At 39.2% G+C, this 16,604-nt stretch overlaps 1 protein-coding gene across 15 annotated transcripts in view; it reads right to left on the reverse strand.

Moving 5' to 3' along the window:
• RBM26 (RNA binding motif protein 26) overlaps positions 1 to 12,670 on the reverse strand; it is an 85,642-nt gene extending 72,972 nt beyond the window's left edge. For all 15 annotated transcript variants that reach the window (XM_044249938.1, XM_044249942.1, XM_044249941.1 and 12 more), the window contains exon 1: positions 12,543 to 12,670. In XM_044249938.1, the coding sequence (XP_044105873.1) occupies positions 12,543 to 12,613 (71 nt within the window). In that variant the 5' untranslated portion in view covers positions 12,614 to 12,670. The remainder of the gene's footprint in view (positions 1 to 12,542) is intronic.
• Between the last annotated feature and the right edge of the window lie 3,934 nt (positions 12,671 to 16,604).

A 16,604-nucleotide genomic window follows, 5' to 3' on the forward strand; every position in this document is an offset into this window, starting at 1 on the left:
ACACCTGTTAGAATAGCTACCATCAAGAAGACAAGAAACAACAGATGCTGGTGAAGAGGTAGTGAAAAGAGAACCCTTATACACTGTTGGTGGGGGAAAAATAAGTGGCCCAGCCACTATAAAAAAATAACAAAGAGGTCTCAAAAAATTTTTAAAAGAGCATTCGATCCAACAATTCCTCTTTTGGGTATGTACCCAACAGAAATGAGAACAAGATTTTGATGAGATATATGAATTTCTATTTTTATCACAGCATTATTCACAACAGCCAAGATCTAAAAACAACCCAAATGCCCATCAATATATAAATGAATAAAAAAGATGTGGTACATAAATACAACAGAATATTATTCAGCCACAAGAAAGAAAGATATCTTTACTTTTGTGGAAAAAAAAAAGATGGACCTTCAGTGCATTATGCTAAGCAAGATAAATCAGACAGAGAAAGAGAAGTACTGTATGAATCACTTACATGTGAAATCTAAAAAAAGTTATACCTGTGAAAAAGAGTAAAATGGTGGCTACAATGGGTGAGCAGGTCTGAGGGGCAGGGGTGGGTCATACCAGGCATGATGGTATTTAAGGTCACAACTTGTAATGAGTAATAAATAGGCCACAGAGACCTAATCCACAGTATTATAGACACAGACAATAATACTGTACTGTAATTATATAATAAATATCACTATATCGACAGTCATATTAAGATACATAAATGTATTAAAGAGACACACTACACTTTAAAAATTATACAATTTTACTGAGCAAATTTATTCAATTAAAAAAACTGTATTACAGGGGCGCCTGGGTGGTTCAGTGGGTTAAGCCTCTGCCTTCGGCTCAGGTCATGATCTCAGGGTCCTGGGATCGAGTCCCGCATCGGGCTCTCTGCTCTGTGGGAGCCTGCTTCCCCCTCTCTCTCTCTGTCTACCTCTCTGCCTACTTGCAATCTCTGTCTGTCAAATAAATAAAATCTTAAAAAAAAAAAAAAACTGCATTACAAAGAGCAAAAAATGATCTGCTGAATGGCATATTTAATGCTTTTATGTAGAAATTGTAATCAAGTATCTTTTACTTTTGGTAACTTTTTAAGATTTGTAGAAGTCTTAAATTTGTAGAAATGCTTTTTCACAGTAACTTTTAAATTGCCAGTAAGCAATGGAAAATTAATCATTGGAGAATGTGGGCAAAGCAGCAGGGAGTGTCAAAACAGCAGGATATAGAAAGTTATAAAGTCAAAAACAGACCAGAATTTATACTGACACACTATCTCTCCCTCTGTCACTTTTTAAATGGCTCTCTGAGACAAGAACACTAGATATAGTACTTGCCGCAACACAGTACATGACTTCAAAAAATAAGTTAATCTGAACTACCGGATTTATTAAACAATCACCACCAAAAGCACACCTGGCTGAGCTTTCAACACATCTTTTAATGTTAAAAAGGCCTCCAACAGCAGTATTCGGTGACATCTGGAAAATAATTCCTCTCTAATGGGAACCAGGAGGGAGGTGGGAAAAGGAGGAGAAACAAAAAAGAGAAGGAAAGGAAAGGGAGAGAGATGGAGAGGGAAGGAAAGGAAAGGAAAGAAAGAAGGAAAAGTTAGAGAAAAATAAACTACAAATGGCAAGATGTTCATTGCAGTTATTTATAAAGTAAAAAAACAAACCAAAAAACCTCTAGGAAATGAACTAAAACACAAGTAAAAATATGGCTAAGTAAAGTATGGCAGAGCTACTCAAAACTGGAATCAGCCATTTCAAAGGTATAAAGAACACATATTAATACTAAAAGTGCTAGGGCGAGAAGGGTGAAGAGGACTTTAACTTTTCATTTCAAAGCCTTCTGGCAAGTTTTCTTTCTTGCAACTATGTTCAGGTATTTAATACATTAAGAAAATAAGCTAATTTTTTTTTCTAGAAAGTAATGCCCACGTCTTAAGTAAAACACTATTAAAATAAATTATATAGTATATTCACATAATGTAATACTATGGAACCACTGGGCAGAACAGGAAACTAAATAATATACTCACATGGGAGGATATGCAGAGTGTCTGCTACCCATATCACTTACAGTAGCATATAAACAACATGATCCTGCCCATGTTAAAAAAATTACAGTTGATCCTGGAACAACGCAAAGGTTAAGGGTGACAACTCCCACACCGTCAAAAATCTGTATAACTTATGACTCCCCCAAATTTTAACTCTACTAACCTACTGCTACCAGAAACCTTACCAATATAAACAATTAACACAAAATTCGTATGTTATATATAATTATATACTGTATTTTTACAATAAAATAAGCTAGATGAAAGAAAATATTGAGTTATTAGAAAAATACATTCACAGTACTGTAAAACATTCATGTGTAAGTGGACCCATGCAATTTAATTGGTTTCTTTCTTTCTTTCTTTCTTTTGGAGAGAGAGAAAGAGAGCATGAGCAGGGTGAGTGGCAGAAGGAGAAGCAGGCTCTCTGCTGAGCAGGGAGCCCGACTTGGGGTTGATCCCAGAACTCTTGGGATCAAAGGCAGATGCTTAACCAACTGAGCCACCCAGGCACCCTGGACTCATGCAATTTAAACCAGTGATATTCAATTGCATATACCTACATAAACACAGTATATGTATATTTATTTTTATAAATATACAATTATGTTGATCTTTTTACATACGATATCAAGATGGGGTTAGGAAGACTCACTTTTGGATTATATTCCTATACTCCATGAGTTTTTATTAAAACAAGTATGTATTATTTTCAATTAAAAAGAAAAAAGAAAAATTCTGTTAAATTAACTAATCAGTACTAAAAAACATAGCACAGGTATTATTATAACTATATAGCATGCACCTGACAATGGACGACTACTCAGCAGTAAAAAGGAAAAACTAAGATACATGCAACAATATGGATAAATCTCACGAACATTCTGAGAAGTAAAAAGAAGTCCTGCTCAAAAGAGCACCTAATCTAAAATTCCATTTAAATGAAGTTCCATAACAAGCAAAACTAATATACAGTGGGAAAGAATCAGAACAGTGATTATTTCTATGGGTAAATGGTAGCATGGGATGGGGAATGAGGAAACTTTCCAGAATGATGGGAATGTTCTTTATTTTGACAGGGAATTGAGTTACAAAGATGTATACATTTGCAAAACTCATCAAAGGATACAGTTTAAGATCTGTGTACACCATTATATAAACACTGTATCAAACTTCTTTTAAAACTATAAGTGCTGGGGTGCCTGGGTGGCTCAGTAGGTTAAGCCGCTGCCTTCGGCTCAGGTCGTGATCTCAGGGTCCTGGGATCGAGTCCCGCATCGGGCTCTCTGCTCAGCAGGGAGCCTCCTTCCCTCTCTCTCTCTGCCTGCCTCTCCATCTACTTGTGATTTCTCTCTGTCAAATAAATAAATAAAATCTTAAATTAAAAAAAAACTATAAGTGCTGAGGGGCGCCTGGGGGGCTCAGGGGGTTAAAGCCTCTGCCTTTGGCTCAGGTCATGATCCCAGGGTCCTGGGATCCAGCCCTGCATCAGGCTCTCTGCTCAGCAGGGAGTCTGCTTCTTCCCTTCTCTCTGCCTGCCTCTCTCTGCCTGCCCCTCTCTGCCTGCCCCTCTGCCTGCCTCTCTGCCTGCCTCTCTGCCTGCCTCTCTGCCTGCCTCTCTGCCTGCCTCTCTGCCTGCCTCTCTGCCTGCCCGTGATCTCTCTCTCTGTCAAATAAATAAATAAAATCTTAAAAAAAAAAAGGGAGGAGGGGGCGCACCTGGGTGGCTCAGCTGGTTAAAGAGCCTGCTTCCTCCTTTCCTCTCTGCCTGCCTCTCTGCCTACTTGTGACCTCTGCCTATCAAATAAATAAATAAAATCTTTAAAAAAAAAAAAAAAAAGGTGGTGTATTTGGGGCACCTGGGTGACTCAGTGGGTTAAGCCTCTGCCTTTGGCTCAGGTCATGATCCCAGGGTACTGGGATGGAGCCCCACATGGGGCTCTCTGCTCAGCAAGGAACCTGCTTCCTCAGCTCCCTTCTCTCTGCCTACTTGTGATCTCTGTCAAATAAATAAATAAATAAATTTTTAAATAAATAAATAAAACTATAAATTCTGAACTCTAATGATATGCGTAAGTACTTAGCAGTAAGTTCACTAACATCTGCAATTTACTTTAAAATACGTCAAAGAGGGCGCCTGGGTGGCTCAGTGGTTTAAAGCCTCTGCCTTTGGCTCAGGTCATGATCCCAGAGTCCTGGGATCAAGCCCCACATCGGGCTCTCTGCTCCACGGGGAGCCTGCTTCCTTCTCTCTCTCTGCCTGCCTCTCCGCCTACTTGTGATCTCTGTCAAATCAAATAAATAAAATATATCAAAGAAGGACAGGGCAAGTACACTAAAATATTAACAGCAGAATCAGAGTGATGGGTATACATGGGTGTGTCATGTGGTAAATATATACTGTAGTACTTTTTGTCCAGTTCATCAATACAGATGATTAAATTATAGTATATCTATTACATTAAAATACTACATAACCTTAACAAAAAGGAAACACTTTTATGTATTATATGGAATGATATCCAAGTATGATACCAATTGTGTACAAAGGAGAAAGAAGAATACATAAACATACCTGCTTACGTGTTGGTAAAATATCTCAGGAAGAATCACTCAGTAACAGATCTCAAGTGAATTCTATTTCACACACACACACACAATATTAAATATGACCCCAAGTTAAAAATAAACTTTCACCTGTTTGAGAAGTTACTATTTGTAGACTAAAAAGGACTGTTCCACAGAAATAAGGCAGTGGGAGTAAGTAAGTGACTAAGTTTGGTAGGAAGGGCTTATACCATCGATTCATTTCTCTCATTCTCTTTTTTCTGGGACTAAGGAAGCAGGAGGAAGGAAAAAATATTCCTAGAAGCTTTTTAGCTCAAGCTTAAATTAGTCATTCCTGATGTGTAGACACCAAACACCGGAATATCTGACTTCCTATTTTGCTCATAATAGTACCTCTGTCTTTTGATTTATATGCATATAAAATCATTTTATTTGAGAACTATTGTAAGCCAAAGACAAGGATGTGCTAAAACATACAGAAAATGCTAAATCCATTTTAACTACTCAGCACTCAGGTGAAGAAGCCAAAAAAGGTCGAGCAGCAAAACGTGGTAATGAGAGTCAACTCAACAAAAGTTAAAGGGATAAGGAAGATAATGAAAAATATTTTAACCAATAATTAAGCATAGAAAAATTCTTTTTTTAAAAGATTTTATTTATTCATTTAGAGAGACATAGCGAGAGAGGAAACACAAGCAGGGGGAGACGGAGAGGGAGAAGCAGGCTTCCCGCTGAGCAGGGCACCTGATGCTGGGCTCACCTGAGCTGAAGACAAATGCTTAAGGACTTAGACACCCAGGGGCCCCTAGAAAAATTCTTCTACCAGCTGTAAAATTCATCAGACTAGAATTGTCATATAGCATTCTTTTCTGAGCAGCTCCATGGAGGCCCGCAGCTTACACATAACAGAATTCAAAAATACTTTGAGTAAATGTTATTATTTTTCAGTGTCCTTTCCCCCTTAAAAAAAAAATCACTTAGGCTTTACATAATCTGGAGGTGCTATGAAGTAAAACTAAAGAGAAACAGACCGAGAGATTAGTAACTTTTCAAATTGCTCACACATCTGCTGCTCGGAAAAGAAAATTCTCATTGAAGTATGGTAGATTTTAGAGTTTACATTTCTCTCTCCTTAGGTTATGATTACCCAAACTGGAAATTTCAACCAGTGCATTTAATTTCTGACACACAAGGCACTATGCTGTGTGCTGTATACGACAGGAAAACAGTTAAATCTTATGATTTGGAGTCCACTTTCAAGGACCTAAGATTCTAATAATGAAGCTAAAGTAGTAAGAATTAATTACTAAACAAGTAAGCAAGTGATGAATGTCATAATTGATGCAAACTAGTGCTAGGAGAAAAGAGTCATGTCACTCCTTCCAGATGGATGGATCATAACATTCTGGAAGAACTGGAATCATCCTTCACCTTTGATTTCAACATATATAAAGGAAATGGAGAAAGGCAGTATATCATAACATGCAACAAAGCTCTGAAATCAAAATATCTTGTTTGGAATCCTTTCTCCATTATTTATCAGCTATGAATGAACCATATTACTTAATCTGCCTAAGACTTAATTTCCTCATTATTTAAAACTGAAATAACAGAATCTAGATCACATTCAATGAATACACAATGATTAGTATATGATAAGCACTCAATGAATGTTACCCTCTAAAAGTCTGGAAAAGGGGACAGTATAAACAATGTGATATAGAAAAAAGATCAGCTTTGCTGAAATTAAAGACCCACCAAAAAAAATGGGAAGACAAAACTGGAAAGATAAGCAGATTATACATTTTGAATCCTAAGCCAAAATGCATGCAATTTATTTAGGAATGCTAAAGATTTTGATCAAATGAAAGCATATAAACAAGACTGAGCATCCAGGTAGGAACTAAGGGGAAGGGAAATAAAAAAAAAAAAAAACCTGCAAAAGTTTAGATAAGAAGTGTGAGGCCCCCTATTGCAATGTCATTAGTAACAATTATTAAAATAGATAGAACCCAATGATTAACTGAAGGGGGAAAGGATGAAGGGAGGAAAAACTAAAAAATAAAATTTCAAGCCTAGAAAATTTGAGGAACTGAAATGGAAATTAGTGAATTCAGAGAACATTTATTTTCAGAAATGTAGTTTGAAGTTCAGATGGGAGAACCAGGTGGATAAACAGCTAGCAACTGGAATAAGGCTTTGAAGAGAGGTTATGCCTAAACATACATATGTGAAAAATGATGCAGAGATTAGAGGTTCTCTTGGAAAAGATCTGAAATTCAAAACAAATTTATATACAGCATATGCAATATCCTAAGGAAGGAAGTCTTTAATCAAACTTTCAAAGACTCCAACACACACACACACACACACACACACACACAGTTTTTAAGAACCACTGGAACAGATTATAATGGAAACTATCCATGGGAATGAACATGAATGAGATGACAAAAGTAGAAATAGTTGAGAGGAAAAAAGGCATGAAAAAAGAACTTGAAAAAATGTAACTAAAAGGCAAGAATAAGAACTGAAGAGGACAGCTGATTTGAGAAGAAAGAGAAGTATTAGGGATTTAGGATAGGAGAAGCTAAAAAAAAAAGGCAGCATCAGCACTGCTTAGTGTTATATATATAGGACAAAAAATATAAAATTTATATAAAATCTCTACATTTAATAAATTCATTGGTAATACTGAGGTAAGCAATTTTGTGTATAAGGAGGAAGAAACTAAATGACAAAGGAAACTAAATGGTTGGGGACAAAGGAGGGAAAAATTAAAAACTGACTACTATTTCTAGATTTACTAGTGAAAGGAAAAGCTAGCATGAAAATGACTGGAAGAAAAGTATTATTTTATTTTTTTGTTTTGTTTTTGCTGCAACTGTTGCTGAGTTTTTCTTCCTTAAGTACTAGGAAATTGACTTTCTATGCCAAAAGGAGTCTGTAAAAAGAGAAAGATTAAAGGAGGGAAAGAGGAATAAAAGTTCAGCAGTGAAAAGATCACCTTTCAAATTCTTCCTGTAAAACAGGAACAAAAATAATTTTAATGTGGTAAGAAAGGTATAGCTAACAAGTGTGGGTGAGGGGAAAAAGACTACAAAAATTCTGAAGAAGTTTCTTTCTTAAACTGTAAAGCACTGACAACCATAATGCTTTCGAACTTTACTCCTTTATAATGGCAGCTAGTATTACGAAAATGTAATAGGATAAAAAGTGCATACAGTAAGAGGGCAGAATACACTCTATACTGTGTAGCAGTAAATTAAGTACATGGTTCCAGAGGCAAAAAAGCGTGAGTTTAAATTACTGTGTGACTCTGGACAAGTACCTTAACTTTGTGCCAGAGTGTCTTCACTTGCAAAATGGAGGTCTCCTTACCTCTCAGAACTTGGAAATAATAGAAAACTATCAACAATGCATACAAATGCAGGTGTAGTGGCAGCAGCAGTGGTCGTAATAAAAGTAACCTATTTATGTTTAATCAAGCAGTATTTAAGGAAAGACAGAAGGGCTAGGCTCCTAAATATGTGTCTCAAGGGTTGTTGGGTGGCTCATGGGAGAAGCATCCAACTCTTGGTGGCTCAGGTCATGATCCCAGGGTTGTGAGATCAGCTGGCAGGGCTCCAAGCTCAGTAGGGAGTCCGCTTAATATTCTCTTTTCTCCCTCTCCCTCTCCTCACGGTGACCATCTCAGGCCGTGGCTCTCTAATTAATTTAGAAATCTTGAAAAAAAAAATGTGTCTCATTTCTTTCAACTGCAGAAGGAAATAAGTATAATTCCCCCTATTATACCAATAAGGGAGGTATAAAAGGGAGGTTCATTTGGCTAGATTACTTAGTAAGTGGCAGAATTTAGATGTGAACACTAGTTTATATGGTTACAAAACTTGGCTTCTTTCCACTACACAACATTAACTCCCCAGCACTACATAGCAGCAGGAACACAAAACTATGCATTCTGTTCTTTACTACTAACCTCACAAAATCTGGGCACATCATTAAGTCTATCTGCCTCTCCATCGTCTGAAAAATTAAGGAGTATTTTTTAATTTGATTTGATTTTGAGGTTTCCCTCTGGCTAAAAAAGTCTATGATTTTATTAAGTTACCCATTTAGTGATGTATAAACTCATAAAAAGTTTCAAAATACAGCAGAAAACCTTCTCTATTTATTTAAAAAACAAAAACAGAAAAACTGAACACACACACACACACACACACACACACAGCTTAAAATTTTTTTTCCAGGACTTCACATTAGCAAAAAGAAATAAATGTTAAAGACAAGACCAACATCTAATTTCATTTTATTATAGCAAGTATGACTAAGCAAATGCTTGAGAGAACAAAATATCAATCTTAAGTATTTCAAGATGCCAATTTTAACACCTACATTTTCAATGGGGGGAAAAACACAAAACTCAGAGCCCTGACACATCTACAGACCTTATAATCAAATACCAAGCAGATTTACCGACTTTTATTTCATGCCAAAACACTGCAACCAGGCTGGGGATTTGTTTGTTTTCATGTCAATCTGAAAACTCCTGCACTAAAACCCCTCCCCAGCTTCCCACTATCTTTCAATTAACATCCAAAATCCTTAACATGACTCAACAAAGTCCTGAATGATCCAGCTCCTCTCTCTCTGGAGCTATCCTCTGCTAGTCTTCCCTTTGCTCTTTTTTTCAATTTCTTTCATTTCCCCCAAGACACTTTTTTTCTTTCATTTTAAGGCTTTCATAAATCTGTTCTTCAAAACCTAGAATGCCTTCACAGCTCTCCTACTGTTTTGCCCTAGCAAACTGTTCCTCATCCTTTTAAGCTAAGATCAAATGTTATGCCAGCAAAAGCCTTTCTTGACCTTCCAAACATACATTTCACAGCATTCTGGACTTCACAATACTCAAAGATCTTCACAATACTCAACATCTGTCTTCCCTGCTAAATAGTAAACAATATGAATATAGTTATTTCAGGTTGTTTCCCAATATCCCCAATATCTAACACACCGCAAAGTACAGATTAAGTACTCAATGTTTGCTGAATTAACATTGAAAATGCAGGGGAAGTCCAAAACCATGAGATATTTTACTAGCACAGGTAGCTAGAAAGTTCCATACAAGTTTTGAGTTACATCTTAACCCTGGGCCTTCAAATATCCTCCTTCAAATAAGTGCTATTTGGCAATTACACTTTTAAAGTAAAGCAAAAAAATCCCTTTAGATAACACATCCTAAAGTTTCACAAAACCAAGGCTAGAACCCACAAGTCTTAAGCAAATAGAATTAGCTTTAAAAGTCATCGAGAACTCACCTAAAATGCAACGAAAGGACAGGAACTTGGATAAGGGCTCAATTTTACCACAGCAATGTACATTATGAAAGGAGCAATCCCAATTCCTACCACTGTCTAGGCTGTACTAGCAGCCTTATTTATCCTAACAGTAATGACTGCAGTGCTACAGTCATCTAAGTAAGCTATAAGATATCTGAAACATACTTTATTAAAACTGAATAAAAGTCACAAGCATACACTACGTAACTATAATCTTCTTTTAGGTTACAGTATAACATATACAGATAGTTAAATCACTATGTTGCTTACCTGAAACTAATATAACATTGTGTCAACTGTAACTCAAAAATGTCTTTAAAAAGGAATGCTATTTAAACTCAAAAAAATTTTTTTACAATTTCTGTTCATCTAATACCTATCGAGTGCTAATTACAAACCAGGCAGTGTCTAAAGATTAATACGTATTATTTCCCCATACAGATGAGGAAACGCGACACACTTAAGTAATTTACCCAATATTACATAGCTGGTAGGTGGCAGAGGCAAAATTCAAAGTCAGCCATTCCGACTCTGAAGTTCATCCTCTAAACCACTACAACCACTGTTGCACTCTCTCTCTCTCTCTCTCTCCATCCTGAAATAAGTCTTCTATCTGGACCATCTCACTTCAAAGAAACTATTTTGCTAAGGTCACCAATGACTCCTACCTTTCCCAACTTAAGGGCCACTTATCTGCCTCACCTTTTTCATCCACTCTGCAGCATCTCATCAAGTTGCCAACCCACCTCTCTTGTCATACATTTGTTTCATAAGTACCATAAATCTCAGTCTTGAGATCTACCTCAAATGTGGGCCCTCATTTCTTCCCTATCAACATTTTGACTAGGAAATCTCCCACAATTCCATAGTTTCAAATACTCTCTGCATGACTCTTTCTTTCTCTAGTCCTACGTGAGTTCTAGACTCAATCCAATCACCTCTTAAATATCGAACTTGAACGTGTAACAAACACCAATTACCTTTCCTCCTCCCCTCAACCTATTCTCCCCCAGCCTTCTCCATCATCACCCATCCAGCTGTTTAGGCTAACCTCTTAGTCATTATCCTTGATTTCCCTTTCCCTTATCTCCCACATCCACTCCAACAGCAAGGTTTATCAGATCTACTTATAAATCATATTTTGTTCTGCCTCCATTACCATTCTAATATAAACGACCTACATTTCTGCCTACAGTGCCCTTCAGAATAGTCTTCTCATTCTTGCCCCCTTAATCTCCGCAAGCAAGCGGTGTTAAAATCAAATCAATCCCTGCTTGCTTTAAATTATCTAAGGTCTAAATTATCTAAGGTCTGTATTTTAAATAAGATCCTAGGTCTTGACCATGACCTCACAGAACCTAAATAATGTGCTCCTGACTAATTCTCCAACCTCCTGTTACTCCATTCTCTCCCCCATCACGCTGTTCCTTGCAGCCAGAGTTGCCTTCCTTCTCTTCTGGAACACACCATGATCAAATCTGCTACAGGGCCTTTGCACTTGCTGTTCCTTCTACAAGGAACAGTCTTTCTCCTGACTTTGACACAGATGGTTTCTTCTCCTCCTTCAGTGTTGCTCAAATGCTACCTCCTGCGAAAGGCCTTCTAATCAGTCTTTTATATGACCCTCTATTATTACAACCGTCACTGCTATTTTAATCTGGAATTACCTTATTTCTTTAATACTCATTTACTACTGTCTTCTCAACTTTGTAATTTAAAAGCTCTATCACCAAAGCTTCCCACAATATACAGCAGGCACTTAATAAGCTTATTAAATGAATGGATTTTCCCTCTTTCACTTTTATTGTCAATCAACTAATTTTGATAAAGCACCTGACCCATGATATATTTTATATGTATTAAAACACTTATTTTTTCCAAAATAAAACATTCCAGCATTCTGAACAACCCCCCCCACACACACACACACAAACACTGAGTCCATCTACAGCATCCCACTTAAACGTGCCAAATATACCATATGGATAAATAACATTTTCTTCCTCCTCTCCAAGCTAACAAATCTGCTAGTGGGAAAAGGGAATCTTACTGGGCAGCTTAGCACCTGTTACATCTTCAATCAGTTAAGGGAGGTGCGGGTGAGCCAGATAGCACATGGGAAACGTGGCCTTTCTTTCGGGGACTATATTTAGGTAAAACGTGAATGGCTTACATTAGAACTGTCCTAACCCCTAACTAGGGCCATTCACTTCATTTAAAGAAACAAGGTAAAACAGTCTGTGGGCAAGAGGTTATGCTTGGATTCACTAAAAGAAAAGAAACCGATTTGGGGGCCCTCACCAAATGTGTGTGTAGACTGGGATCGGTCTACATATAACGGGAAAACAAGAGAAGGAGTTGGAGGACCAACTCAGCTGTATGATAAAGGTCAGCTCAGGCTCTCTGGGGAATCCTGAACCTGTAAGCGAGGGTGGAAATGGAGAAAACACAAAACCCGGGGATCTATGTTCCCCGCTTCGGCCTCCATCACAGGCACTTCGGGCAACTACACAGATCTCTGTGTCCGCCTATCTCCCACTTTCATCCCTGCAAGGAGAAAGCCCCCGGATACTCACATGGGCTCGAGAGTCTTGCTGAGCCAGGACTTGAGTGCCTCGAAGTTTTCAATGATCATTTTAGAAACCATCCACAGCGGCCCCGAGGCCCGTCACACTCCTCTGCCCGCCCAGGTCGCGGCCGCTACAGCCGCCGCTGCCCCCGCCCCCTCCTCCGCGCGCCTCCCGCGTGGGCCGCGGTGGGAGGCGCCGGTGGCAGGTTCCCGCGAGCCCCGATCAGCGAACAGCTCTGCGGGTACCGTCGCAGGCCGCGAATCCACGGGGTGCCAGGAGCTCCCCGTCCCCGGACCCCGACTGAGGCAGCAACGGTTTGCCCGGGCCCTCCCCCTTCCCTCCACCCGAGCAAATCTTGAACCGGGAGCGCGACACGCGCCTGGATCCGGGCTTTCACTCAGCCTCGGGATCAGGTGGTGTTGGCAACGCAGAACAGGCAAAAGTGAAGAAAGCGAAAACGAAGGGCAGCTCAATGGGAACGATTCGGGGGGTCTTCCCGGCTCCCAGCACCCCCAAGAAGATGGCTGCCGATAAATCTCGCGAGAATTGATGAAGTCTCGCGGTGACTCCCGGGGCCTGCTGGGAAGAGACGTAAGATCGGCGGAGAGCGCGCTAGTTGAGAGCGGTACTTCGATTTTTTTTTTTTTTTTTTTTGGCTTATTTACGTGGTTTGCGGCCTTTGTGTTTTTTCTGCGCTTTGGCCCGCGTACGGAATAAAGATTTCCTTTCTTATGAGAAGGGAGAGGCCGCTGACTTCAGGAACAGTGGGAGTCCCAGTTCGTCCTATGTAATAGATGGCTGTGGCGCAGGAGTGGAACGAATCTCCGGAGCGGAGCGCTCCTTGAGAGCGTCTGCACGCTGTGCTGGGGACGCAGGGCGGCCCGTGGTCTCCAGGTGTGCTGTACTGCCTCCTCAGTTTATCTCAGGGTCCTGCAGTACCGTACTGTGCGCTGTGGTGTGGCCAGACTGGGAAGCTAACCCTTGGAGACTTCTAGAGGATTGGTGTCTTGTCCAAAATTACTCGTCTTGATCGCAGAGAGGTAATGGTCTAGGGCTGCCCCCAAAAGAAAGGTGAGATGACCTCGACGGTTCCGAAATAGTTTTCAAACCATCTGAAACTTCGGACTTTTCCCCCAGCGAAAGATAAGAACAGTGTGTTCTTAATTCTCTTCCTTTAGAGCCGATTCAGCTACAGATAGGAAATTAAAGTGTCAAAAGACCCTTCATATCAGCGTTCTAAATAAATTAACTTCCCTTCTGGGGAAGTTTGAATCCTGTCCGTGTTAATTTATTTGCTGTTATTTACTATGGTTAAGGTACGAGGTGGGATTTTGCGAAAGGTCTAGTGCCTGTAAACTATAATGAAATGAAAATTATTAGCAACATAAAGAGATTTAAAATAAGTAGAACAATAAAAAGCTCTCGTGGCAGGCGGTGGTAGACGAAATTGTCCTTAAGAACTCTGAGTTTGTAATTTGGTGGATTGAAGTGTCCTTAAGCAGTAAGTGGGAAAGATTATCAAGTAAGAAAAGCTAGACATTTGTTTTAAAATACAGCATGTAGAGTAGAATGAAATTAGAATTGTCACCGAATAACCCGGATGTTGGTTAAAGTGATTTAGCCAAGTGAAATAAGTTAGAAGCGAGAAAACAAATATATGATTCTACTTATGAGGTACCTAGAGTAGCCAAACTCAGAGACAGAAAGTAGAATGGTTGGGTGTCAGTGTTGGGAGAGTAGGGGGAGGATGGGGAAAGAGTTTTATTTGGGGTGCTGAAAAGTTTCTGGAGAGGAACATGGTTGATGATTGCATGGTTAATGCGATCGAATTGTACACTTAAAATGATTAAAACAGTAAATTTTATGTATACTTTATGACAATAAAAGTGATTTTTTTTAAGATTTTATTTATTTATTTGACAGAGATCACAAGTAAGCAGAGGCAGACCGTCTGGAATGGGGGGCATGGTGGGGAGCAGGCTCACGGCTGAGCAGAGAGCCTGATGCCCGGCTCAGTTCCAGGACCCTGGGATCATGACCTGAGCTGAAAGCAGAGGCTTTAATCCACTGAGCCACCTAGGCACCCCTGATTTTTTTATTTTAATTTTGCTGTGGGAAAAGTAAAATCCTAATTGTTTAGCTTGTTTATTTAATAGACTTGTCTCAGACTGACTCCAGGAGGGTGTTCAACTTCATCACCAACTGTTCCTTAAATGTCCCTCTGCTCCTGCCTTGCAAAGCTAACCACCGTTCTACCAATACTGTATACTCTAGGTAAACCGATTTGCTCACCCTCCACTTCTCCAAATACTTATCTACATCATTTCCACAAGGAACACCTCCACTTCTTTCTCTGGTTTCTCAAATCTTACCCACTCTCTCCTAATACCACTGGTACTGTATGTTTGAAGTCTTCTTTGACTTTTCCTAAACAATAGCAACAGCCTTTTAATCTCTGTCTCTCTGGCTGCTCCCATTATCAGTCCATCTTTAGTTGCCTTTATCATCATTGACTTTAATAGCAATCCTTGTAAAATTTGCATGTAATGATATAACTTCCCTGCTTACAATCTTCAACTCCCACATTGTCTTTAGGATAAAAATCAGATTTTTCCAACATTCTATAAAAGGGCTTTTGTAATCAAACCCCTACCTATTTGCCTTAGAAAGTTCTTTCACTTTCAGGCTTTGCTTCAGCCATCTTGAGCTATTCCATGTTCCTTGGAAGGAGGTGTGTTCCCACACTAAATGGGGCTATTGCGAATGTTTTTTCTTCCCTTTCACTTGATGAAATCCTACTCATCCATCATAATTCAGTGTATATAGCCTCACCTTTGGAAAGGCATCCCTAACCTCCCTGCTCTAAACCAAGAGTCACTCTGAGATTTTCTCCTGTGCTTGCGTCTGTTATAGCACTCTTGCTTTATTTTTCCAAGTATCTGATTATCTGTCCCTTAGTAACTATAGTTTTGAAGCTCCTGCTCCAAGCACAGCCCCAATATATTCAATCAGTTCTCAGTTTTTTGAAGATTCAGTGAAGCTCTCCCATTTCCATGAAATTTTCCATGACCAACGAAGCTGGCAGTGACCTCTTCCTCCTCTGAATCCATTGCACAGTGCTTGTTATTCCATATTTAGTCATCAGTGCTTTGTAGCGTGCTTCTCTTTCTTAACCATTAACATCTATCCCTTATCACTTCAGCTTCATCTTTGACTTTGCCGTCAAAAGTGATAATTAGGGGCACCTGGGTAGCTCAGTGAGTTAAGCCTCTGCCTTCAGCTCAGGTCATGGCTTCAGGATCCTGGGATTGAGCCCTGCATCAGGCTCTCTGCTCAATAGGGAGCCTGCTTCCCCCTCTCTTGCTGCCTGCCTCTCTGCCTCCTTGTGATCTCTCTCTCTGTCAAATAAATAAATAAAATCTTTTTTTTTAAGTGATAATTAGCTAGTGTTATTGTCACTGCTGCTAAGAAATGACTAAAACAACCTCTGTTGAATACTTTCTGCATTCAATAACATTTCAGAATGTATATCAGTATTAGGTTACCTAGTTAACATTTTCCAATACACAGTGCTCTTTGAAAACCTGTTGACTTTGTTAGTGATGTTCCTTTAGCCAGGAATGACTTCCCTCATTGCTCAAAAACCAGCTTCTCACTGATGCCCTAGGCAAGGATAGTTGCCTCTTGGTTGCTACCTGTAGGATATGAGTTAAAACATCTTGGTTAGTTTTCTCCTCTGTCTCCTTAACTAGATTATGAACTCTTTAAGGACTAGGACTCAAGCTTATTCATCATTGTACTTCCCACACTTAGCACAGTGTCTGGAACTCAGAAATGTTTACTGAAGGATATGTGCTTAATTTTAAATAGGAAAGAAGTAGAGGCAAGGGAAAATATTTTGGACAGACAAGCCATAATGATACTTCCTAATAGACTTGTATTTCCTCGTGGTTTATTTAGCCGCCCTGATCCTAGGAAGATTCTCCATAGTGTAGTTAACTCCTTCAGAGGTTCTTCCAGTTCTCTCTCCTAGCTGATGGATGTAATCTTATTACTCTCAGTGGGGTC

This window comes from Neovison vison, chromosome 5 (genome assembly GCF_020171115.1).
Source record: "Neovison vison isolate M4711 chromosome 5, ASM_NN_V1, whole genome shotgun sequence".
Classification (NCBI taxonomy): domain Eukaryota; kingdom Metazoa; phylum Chordata; class Mammalia; order Carnivora; family Mustelidae; genus Neogale; species Neogale vison.